The sequence below is a fragment of the Lingula anatina genome, chromosome 5 (genome assembly GCF_051362555.1).
Source record: "Lingula anatina isolate TDL-2025a chromosome 5, LinAna3.0, whole genome shotgun sequence".
Classification (NCBI taxonomy): domain Eukaryota; kingdom Metazoa; phylum Brachiopoda; class Lingulata; order Lingulida; family Lingulidae; genus Lingula; species Lingula anatina.
This window is the reverse complement of record NC_141771.1, coordinates 3,282,189-3,293,453: the sequence shown is the minus strand read 5'-3', so window position 1 is coordinate 3,293,453 and position 11,265 is coordinate 3,282,189. Positions and strand designations below refer to the sequence as shown.

Sequence of the window (11,265 nt, the reverse complement as noted above, 5' to 3'; positions counted from 1 at the left end):
GCCTGATTCGAAATTCATGAACGGAATTTCATGAAATGTTCAGATGTCAGAAATGGGCTTACTTGAAATTGATTAGATTTTGGTGATTAATTTATTAATTTAATGATAATAATTGTACCACCAGCGTTAGCGCTGGCGGTACACATGGTTTCGGTCCCGTCCGGATCGTTCCGCCGGCTCCGTTGGCTCCGCCGGCTCCGCCGGACGGCTACCGTTACCGCTTCTCCTCCTAGACGGTAAGGGCCCCTGTACCCATCTCATGGATTTAGGTCACCTATAATCTCAACTCGTTCCACCTAAAATTTGGGCTTTGTCGGTATTGGGGTCTGGGTGTGGCACTCATTGCAATGCACCCTTGTCTAAAAATGGCAAAATTAAATGCTAATTATCTACCCTACGGAAGGAGTTATGGGAAAAATTTCTATAGACGGCTTTCCAAAAGTCATATGTGTAGATTTCAAATATACCCTTGGATTTGACCTTTGACCTTTACTCCAAGGTCAAATGGGCCAAAATTTTCAAAAAAATGAAATTTTTTACGAAAAAAATTTTTTTGCCCTGTTATTCAGACACCACACAGACTTAACCAATAATATTATTGGAAGGTGTTACCCTTCAGGTCATCTTTCATCTCCATGAATTTGGGGTCAATCGGTGCATTTTCACGGGAGTAGCGGCCATAAGATACCGAAACTGAAAACTGTCTCTAATTCGGGAACCGTTAATGCTAGAGACCCATTCTTTTTTGCATTTTGTAGAGCATGTAAAGCCCAACACTGGAGGTGGTCTCGGTTTTTTTGTATTCCATACGGTTTTCGAATTATGCTGTATCAAAAGTACATATTGGTGGTAAAAGCAAAATGTGCAGTACGGTAATGGATAATAAATTTTGAACTCTGGAAAAATAAAACATAAGGCTTGGCAAAGCAGACAACCTGTGTTCAAAAATGACATTATTTCATCAAATTTGAACTTCTGAAACTTCAGAGCACCTCCTATTTCAAGAATTTTGACCAAAATGACATTTTCTTTATTTTAATTAATTTTTTCTGTACGAAATTTAAGGCACATTATGGTAACTCCAAAATTATAACATTTAGTCCCTTATATCTCCAAAACTGGCAGAGATAGGACCATAGTTACTATTGAAGTTGAATAGGAAGTCATATACTGGCAATCTTACTATGACCTTGAAAGTGACCTTTGACCTACTTTACACCATGAACTGAATTTTGCAAATTTTGCTTTCCTTTTATCTCCAAAACTGGCTGAGATAGGTCCGTAGTTACTATTAAACTTGAATAGGAAGTCATATACTGGCAATCTAAATGTGACCTTAAAATTGACCTTTGACCTACTTTACACCATGAACTGAATTTTGCAAATTTTGCTTTTCTTTTGTCTCCAAAACTGGCTGAGAAAGGTCCGTAGTTACTATTAAACTTGAATAGGAAGTCATATACTGGCAATCTAAATGTGACCTCAAAATTGACATTTGACCTACTTTTCACCATAAACTGAACTTTGCAAATTTTGCTTCCCTTTTATCTCCAAAACTGGCAGAGATAGGTCCATAGTTACTATTGAACTTGAATAGGAAGTCATATACTGGCAATCTAAATGTGACCTTGAAATTGACCTTTGACCTACTTTTCACCATGAACTGAATTTTGCAAATTTTGCTTTCCTTTTATCTCCAAAACTGGCTGAGATAGGTCCGTAGTTACTATTAAACTTGAATAGGAAGTCATATACTGGCAATCTAAATGTGACCTTGAAATTGACCTTTGACCTACTTTTCACCTGAACTGAACTTTGCAAATTTTGCTTTCCTTTTATCTCCAAAACTGGCAGAGATAGGTCCTTAGTTACTATTGAACTTGAAAAGGAAGTCATATACTGGCAATCTAAATGTGACCTTAAAATTGACCTTTGACCTACTTTACACCATAAACTGAATTTTGCAAATTTTGCTTTCCTTTTATCTCCAAAACTGGCTGAGATAGGTCCGTAGTTACTATTGAACTTGAATAGCAAGTCATATACTGGCAATCTAAATGTGACCTTGAAATTGACCTTTGACCTACTTTTTATCATGAACTGAACTCTGCTAATTTCTTTCTCTTTTAACTTCAAACTTGACAGAGATAGGTCCATAGTTACTCTTGAACTTGAATAGGAAGTCATATACTAGCAATTTACTGTGACCTTGAAATTGACCCTTGACCTACCTTACGAAGAACTTAAATTTGATTGTACCATATATAATTTTTGCAATAGTTGAAAAATTCTTGTTGATTGCATTTTTACAGCTTGTCAAGCACAAAACTGGTGGCTGTGTCCCTTATTTTGTGTATGTGGGGGTCTATACGAATGCGCTTGCTCCAGCTGGTGGTACAATATTCGGAGGCGTTATCGCCTCTCTGATCCTCTAGTTTGATATCTTTATGATAATTATAAGAAATGAGCTGCCTTGGCAGAGGTTTGTGCTCTTTTAATGCTTCTCTTCTTGGACAAATTGGTTTGGTTTCTGCACTATGAAATCGCAGTTTGACATTAATTTTGCTTTCTCAGTCAGAAATCCCTGTCTCGAGATATCAATGGCAATAATCTTATCATTTTATATGAGACCTAATATATGTACTAGTGTTTCCAAACATTTCATTCCAGACTTCCCAAGTATGCCTGTAAATTTCTAGAGATGTGTCTGATGGTCACTGCTGACCACGGTCCAGCCGTGTCTGGAGCCCACAACACCATTGTCTGTGCTAGAGCTGGCAAAGATCTGGTCTCCTGCCTCACCTCTGGTCTGCTGACCATTGTAAGTGACATACTGGTACCTCCATCTGTTAGTTGTGACAGATTCCAGTGTACAGTACATATTATACTTTTGAAATCTGACCAGGTATCAGAGACGCGAGAGACAGTATGATATGTGAAGTTGATTTCGATTTAACATTCTTCGTATTCCAGGGAGACAGGTTTGGCGGGGCGCTGGACGGAGCAGCCAAGCAGTTCACAGAGGCATTTGACGCCGGCATGATTCCCATGGAGTTTGTGAACACCATGAGGAAGAAAGGACAGCTTATCATGGGGATAGGGCACCGAGTTAAATCTGTGAGTACACTGAGCACATAATGTTTATTGATAATTTATATCTTAAAGGGATAATAACTCTTCGTATGAAATCTGTATTTCACAATAAAAACATTGTGAGTGACTCATAAAAATATAATATATACTGTTTTCCCACAAAAACGGCTGTTATAGCTATTATTCTGATATCTGAGCTTGTCTTTAGACCACATGACCTCCATTGATGGCTATACTCTGTTAAAATCTCTTAAGAGATTTTAACAAAAAACCAAACTTTTTAGAAAAAAACCAGGGACTAACTTTGAATGTAAAAATGGATTCATTAACCATTGGTAAGTATGGGAAAATTGTTGTTTGCTCCAGGAAAATTCATTTTTTGGCTGAAACGAAGAGTTATTATCACTTTAAGCTAATGGTGAATATTGTGAAGAAGACTGGACATTTTGAAATCAGTTGAAATCTGGCATGAAACTTGATTTGTGAGATGTGGTAATGACTTAATCTTTTAATGGAGAATATATATTTTAAGGTACCGATATTATGTATCCAAAAGATCCTTAATTTTCCCCCTTGAAAAGGCCAGGTCATAATTGTAGTTTGACTGTGTTGAATAGCAGATTTACTGGTAGTGGCTGTATAGTTATGGACTTATTATCTTTACCCACAGATCAACAATCCTGACATGAGAGTTGTGATATTAAAGAAGTTTGTGAAGGAAACATTCCCATCTACTCCCCTCCTGGACTATGCCATAGAAGTTGAGAAAATCACCACATCCAAGGTAAGTTAGCTGCAGGAAGCGTTGGATGAAAACAGCCCATTCCACCAACATTTTCACTTGATGTCTATGAGTCATTTAGGTGGTATCACAATATTAAAAAATAGAATGACATTGTAAGTATAATTGCAATTACTGTAATGTAAAATGAATAAGTTAACATCAGCTTTTGATAAATTCATCTTCAGTGAATGTTAAAACCTGGTACCCCCCTCCCCCCCTAAAAAAAATTGTAGATTCAACACCTTGCCTCAAATTCCAGAAACCCAACTTAATCCTGAATGTGGATGGTTTTATCGGAGTCGCCATGACGGACATGCTGAGGTCATGTGACTGCTTCACCAGAGAAGAGGCACAGGAGTACATCGATATTGGAGCACTAAACGGGCTCTTTGTGTTGGGAAGAAGTATAGGATTTATTGGTAAGCATATGCAGAGATTATCAAGTGGTGTTTTCGATCTGCATTCTCTGATAACAGATGTTTATTACGGGACTTTGAGGTGACGTCTACTTCGTCAAGTTCTTTGTAATACTTTCTACCATTTTTATAGGTGGGACTTGTAAAACTCCCTGAATCTTCAAGTTAAATTTACTGGCAATGTACAATACAAAATATAGAGTACACTTTATATAATGGAAGAGGTGCCTCTGAATTGTGAGAGTTAAAAGGAATATGTTGTACTCTTTGTTTCATCGCTGTGTCTATTTCTGGGAATGATGAAAAAGTGTTTATTTTCCATTTCATATAATGATGGCTCCATGAAAGAAAATCATAAGATGTGTTATATGCATTGATTTCTTTATACAAAAAAAATCTTAACGAAACAGCTTAAATTTCATGTGATTCTTTTTTAAGGTCACTTTTTGGATCAAAAACGTCTCAAACAAGGTCTGTACCGTCACCCATGGGACGACATCACCTATGTAATGCCCGAGGATGTGCAGTAAGAAGAACTGTCATTGGACAATTGTTACAATGGCCACCAATGGCTGATTACAACAAAGACTGCCATTGGATGAACTGTGAATTGTTGGTACAAATTAAATAAATACAAAGAACAACAACTGCATCCCAGATGTATAGTTAAGTTACTATAGCAATCAATAATATATTTATGTCAAGATGTATAGATTATCATTATATGAATGATAACAGATTATCATTATATGAATGGGTGGATTGCTCGAAGTAAATGGTAAAATTTATTATGTGTGTATGGAAAAGGTTATTAATATTATAATATGTAGATCTACATGGGTTTGAACAGTATTTAGAATGTAAGCTATAGTAGTATGTAAGAGCATAAGTATAGTATATAATACATAAAGCAGATAATACCGAAGCTGGTAAAAAGATTTGTATATAATATATAGTACTCTTAGAATATGAGCTTTAGAGGTGCAGGTAACAAATATCATTTACTACACACAGGACTTTGTTCAACATATGGACATAGTAAAGTTTTACATTATACTGGTATTTATGTCCATGCTTAAAGATAATTGTGCACTCTAAACGGATAATATTTATTTTTAGTTTTCATTATCAAGATGTTCCTATATGTCTGACTTGTAGATAGATATTTAATGATGTTGGTACTAAGGGTCTGGTTGCACATCCGTATCTAACTTATTCCTATTTTTCAAGTGCCATTTTCAGTATCGTTTCCAATTTCAATGTTGTGGGCCTATTGTCTTACAATTATGAAAAAGATGTTACCTTTTTTGTTATCCTTTCTCTATGTTATTCACTATAGTTTGTGGAAAATTCCCCACTCTGAGTCACAGAGGTCCTTGGCAACAGTTTAAAAATTTGTGGAAATTATGCCCAGAGTTTCGATGTCCTGGATACTGACCTCACTACTGTTGCCATGGAGACAGCAGTGTAGTAATGTTTGTCATGGAGGCATATTACCAAGAACCTCCGAAACCCAGGGTGAGAAAATTGTGGCCAAGAAAACAAGTCATTAAAAAGGACCTTAGGGATTTATGGTCGACATTATTTTGTTTTTTTATGAAATCCATATCAAACAATCTTTGATTCCAGTCTTATTTGTGTCTGTGTATAGTTATATGGTACCTGTATAATAATGTGTGCTCTGATGTGTAGCTACTATAGTAAATAATATAGTAACATAGAATATTAGATAGAGTCTAATGTGGGTGATATTTTCTAGGATTGCTTTTGATAACAAAATGAAAGTGTATAGCATAATGGTTGTGGCTACATATCTTTAATTCATTACATGTATTGAAATAATCCAAACAAAAAAAAAAATGAAGACAGTTGATATTTATTATATCTCTTTATTTTATATACATTGCATGATACATGGTCTGTAGTTGTTACAGTACTTACACTGATGTGTTTTATGTTTTTGTCATGAGCAGTAAAGTGGCTCGCCCTGGTGCCAATGGTGTATACTAAGTATCTCTGCTGATACATACCCCACTTCTAGCAATACTGTGAGTGAATACTTATTATCTTCCAGGCTCCTCATTTTAATAGAATGCTTAGAAGGACATGGACAAGTCAGCATTTGTGCTTTAAAAAAATCTAGTTTTCAGAGGTAGTAATGAGCCCTGACTGGTGCAACTGTTGCAGTATATAGAAAAATAATGCATAATGAATTGTATTGAAGCACAGCAGTGACTGTAGGTAAAATAGTCAAAAATGATAAATGAAATCTATAGCAACAGCCCTGGAAGAGTGTATGAATGCAACAAAGAATCTTAAAGACAATTTCTCTTAAATGTGTTTGATGTTTGATACCTTAGAGTTTATTGTTTTCTGTTATGTCCATTTTCTCTAACTTATTTCATAAACCTGCACTTTTACATTCACTGTATATTCTTTTCACGGTATCCTTGACCTTCATTTTTGAAAGTCGTTATTATGTCATAGTCTGCTCTTTTTGTGCAATTATTAGAAAAGCCACAATACAGAAAAAAAATGCCATCGACTGCATTCAGATTGTATTTTACCAGTACGTAAGGGAAGATGAAATGATTGTTTTCTAAAAAGTTTTTTTTTTTTTTTTTTTTTAAGCATTGAGAACTAGTTGTTATTGTTCAGTTTTAAATAATCTCAAGATATGTTAACTTTTTAAATGTTTTCATTTCTGTTTTGGAACATTCCTTTTTCTACTTTATATTGAATGTATGTGTAGTTTCTTTTGTGCTATAATGCAAATGTTTGGGGTCTAACCACGTATAATATCATTTTGTGATCATAAAACATTTTTTGTTTCAGCTACATTTCTTAGGCACCATACTGTTTCAGTATCCTGCAGTATTGGTTAAAGTGCATAGTTTATTAACATCAGTTGGTTACAATGTATAACAGCATTTTTCTACCTAATTTCAGTGTCAATAAGTGACCAACTGTTTTCGAATGCTGAAATCTAAATCACTGAACACCAGAAATTTTTTAACCTCGGTAGCCCGTGCCGTCAGTGTGTGGACACAAGTTTAGATGTAATCCAAGTAGATTTCTTATTGATTGTTTGCTGCTGTGCAGAATGGGCCTGCTGAATTATGATATATGTATTACATCTAGGAACACCACTAGACTGGGAGGTGTACATGTGTATACTAGTATGGTACTTGCTTGATCTTTTTAATTGGGGGTAATTGGATATTTTACAGATACTGTATTTTTTAAGTCATCATTTGATAAAATTAGGACATTCATTCTGAGTGGTATCAAACAAATTTTAAAAACTGGCTTTTCTATAGTTTTTTTTTTTTTTTTTTTTTTTTTTTTTTGTTACATGCAGTAAAAGCACCACAAATGCTTTATTGAAACAATTTTGTAATTATGAAATAATGTATCTGAAGGTTGGTAATTTTGGCCCATTGAAAAAGATCAAGTCATTACCAATAAGTGGTGTGCCTGGCTTCAACTACATGTACTGACTATGAACAGTGCATTAGAGAGCAAAAGGCCCATACTTTTTGTAGTTCAAATTCATTTTTTTATAATCGTCCAATAGTATGAAGTGTCCATGGGTATCGAACTCTTGACCTCCTGCACCAGTAAAGAGCACTACCAAGAAATGGCATCAATGCTGGGTCGCCTGTTTTATATTTGAAGTTTATTATCTATAGTTCAACACATGCTGTGGTACAAAGGATGAGAAATAAGAACTGAAAATAATAGTTTGCCATCAGTATGGGATTTGGATGCATATACAGCATGTATAGAAATGCCATGAAATGCCATGAAACTGCAGAGACAACAGGGTATCAGAAAGTATATCTGATTGTTTGGAATCTGGTTTGGTTTGCATAGAATAAAATGTATATTTAACATTGTCATGCTCCAATTATTAAACCAAATGAAACGGTCCTTTTTGTGTGCGCAAAATCTTGGATGTTAATTTTAAAAAATATTCTGAAATCGCATTTGTAAAGTTTTTAATGATTTTTTAAATTTTATTATTTAGATACCTCATACTTTTGACCCCTAAAATATCCCATGATGAATCTAAAAACCTCTTAAGTAACCCTAACAATTTAACAACCCAGTCTTCACGTAAATGGTGCTACTCACGCACACGAAGGTACAGCCACCGCCTCCCTACCCTAAGGCGAGTAGGCCCCTATAAAATAAAACCCTGTGACGTGAAACATGACCCAAAAATTCCTCTGCCTATTTTTTTAGTGTTAAAATTTCATTTAGTTCAATTTTTTTTTGTCGTCTTTGAGGAGAAAATGTGACAAAAAATATTACAAATGAAAGACAAAAGCATACTATGCATTGATAGTCACTCAGGGGCAGATCCAGAGACATTTTCTGACATTCTTCCGAATCATCTTTGTTGATCCGTCCTCACTGCCCCCCCTCCCCCCTTGCACACCCTCACACACCCACCCACACACACACACACACACACACAGACACGTCATGTTTAAATATATATATATACAAAAACACGTTTGGACTTACTAATATGCAAATTTAATTAAAAGAAAGCAACCCTTGTAGTCAAATGTCATATGTATCCAGTTTTTGCCACTTAAGAAAATAAGTTGCTCACACGCCTCCCCATGCGTTGTTCCTGCGGGGGTACAGTCATTAATTCTCGGCTCCATTGGGACGACACATGGGGAGGCGTGTGAGAGGCGGAGAGACTATTAAAAGATTAGGCGGTTTTCCTTTTATGTACGTCCGCCATATTTAGGTTGTGGCTTTGTAGAGCCATGGCTCAACTCGATGTGAATGCGGCCTTACAAAACCTGTGGTGAGGATTTACTGTAAAATGAATTTCTGAAATCTAAATTTTATACCTATCATGATGCTTCCTCTACATGGAACTTTTTAAATTGGATTTTCAATACAGTGAACGTGCCAAAACAATGGTCATTAGGAAATATTAATACCAGTTCATTAAAAAAAAGGCAATTTTAAAGTTACTACATAGAAACTGCAGATCTGTTACTCTGATAAGCTACCTTGGAGAATTATTTATTTCTGTATTGAATGAAAGATTGAATAAATATGCAGATAACGCAGCACTGATATTGGAAATCAGGCAGGATTTAGTAAAAATAATGGAACTATTGATCACATATTACTGTTAACTCAGTTATTGAACTGTCAAATTTGTGTAAAAAGAAACTTTTTTTGTGCTTTCATCGATTTTGAAAAGACTTTGATACTGTTTGGAGGTTAGGGTTATGGAATAAACTTATATTAATAATAAAATAGATAGTAAATGCTTTAATTTCATTACAAATATGTACAATGATTTAAAATCTAGGATAGTAAATAATAATTGCTCAGGCATATTTAATTGTAATTCCGGGGTCAAACAAGCTAAATTTTCTCGCTGTTCTTATTTTCTCTACATTTAATTACACAGAATGCTAAAGGTTTGAAAAATATGTCAAATTTTTGAGAACGAATTGCAAATTTGTTTGAAATTATTTGTACTTTTATATGCAGATGATACTTTTCTGTTAGCCGAATCCGCTTCTGATCTATAAAAACAACTAGACTGCTTTTCAGATATTGTTACGATGGCATTTAAAAGTTAATAGAGAAAAAAATCTAAAATTTTGATGTTTGGAAAAGGGAGACAACACAAAAGCCTGTGTTTTACTTACAACGGAAAAACGTTTAGAATTTGAATCCAACTTAAAATACTTTGGAATTGATTTTTCTATAAACGGACTAGGCAAATCAAATATTGAGAAATTAAATGAAAAGGGTATTAAAGCAGTGTATGGGGCAATAACCAAATGCACATACCACAATTTACCAATAGACTGCAAACTAGATATTTACGACAAGGCAGTCAAACCAATTATTAAATATGGATGTGAAATATGGAGCCAATGTCATAATATTAAATTGGAAATTCTTCTTCTGAAATTATGAAATTTCAATAAAAAACATTTCAATGAAAACATTTATTGAAACTCCTAATAACATGGTGTATAGTGAACTTGGTCTGTACCCACTCGAGATTCATATTAAAGTCAGGATGGTTACTTTTTGGGCAAAACTTCTGCATTGTACTCAAAATAAATTAAGTATTAAATTTTGTCATATTGCTTGTAATTACAACACACCATGGTATAGTTTTGTAAAGAAAATATTAGATGAATGTGGTCTATCTTGTATTTGGCAATACAAAAATGCCGAAAGTATACAGTCGTTAAAAGTATTGTTTTTCATACTCTTAAAGACCAGTTTGTACAAAAAAAGGAGAAGTAAAATTTTTTGTTCAACATGGGATTTAAAAACATCATTTTATTATAAAAAATTACCTTTTAAATGAGCAAGTACCTTGTGTAAGATTAGAGCACGTAACACCAAATTACCTATTGAAGTTGGAACATGGAATAATTAAGTAGGAGAACAAAGAATTTGTACCCTATGCCATAAAAATAGAGATTGGTGATGAATTCCATTATATTTTCAATTGTACTGATGATACTATTAGATATTAGAGAAACATGTATTTAGCTAAACATATAAACGTATAAATTTTGCTGAATTGTGCAAAAACCCAACAGCTTCTAAAACTTGCAAAATTCATTATAATTATCATGGAGAGGGCTTCCTCTCCAGGTTAAAATTGTGAAACGAGAGGACACTGTAACCAATCTACGAGAATATCTACTATTGCCATTTGTCATTTGTCATACCCTCTGGTCAACTACCAGGCATTTTAATTGCATCAGATTTTAGTAAGCTTGTCTACCGACGATAGTTATTTGGGAAGACTGTCAGCTTTTGAAATGATCTAAACCACTCGAGGCGACCACACCACAGTCTCATGACATCAATTTCACCGAAATTAGCGAAAAAGTCACAAAAGATTAAATTGATATGACTATATTCCGATCCGACGCTCCGTGTTTATCAGAAAAGTCACTG

The 11,265-nt window shown here is 34.6% G+C and overlaps 1 protein-coding gene across 3 annotated transcripts in view; it reads left to right on the top strand.

Moving 5' to 3' along the window:
* Nucleotides 1-8,191, top strand: part of LOC106157560 (ATP-citrate synthase) — a 25,636-nt gene extending 17,445 nt beyond the window's left edge. For all 3 annotated transcript variants that reach the window (XM_087014232.1, XM_087014231.1, XM_087014235.1), the window contains 5 exons: nt 2,671-2,821; nt 2,974-3,117; nt 3,764-3,877; nt 4,137-4,296; nt 4,732-8,191. In XM_087014232.1, coding sequence (XP_086870358.1) covers nt 2,671-2,821; nt 2,974-3,117; nt 3,764-3,877; nt 4,137-4,296; nt 4,732-4,823 — 661 coding nt within the window. In that variant the 3' untranslated portion in view covers nt 4,824-8,191. The remainder of the gene's footprint in view (nt 1-2,670; nt 2,822-2,973; nt 3,118-3,763; nt 3,878-4,136; nt 4,297-4,731) is intronic.
* The last annotated feature ends 3,074 nt before the right edge of the window (nt 8,192-11,265 follow it).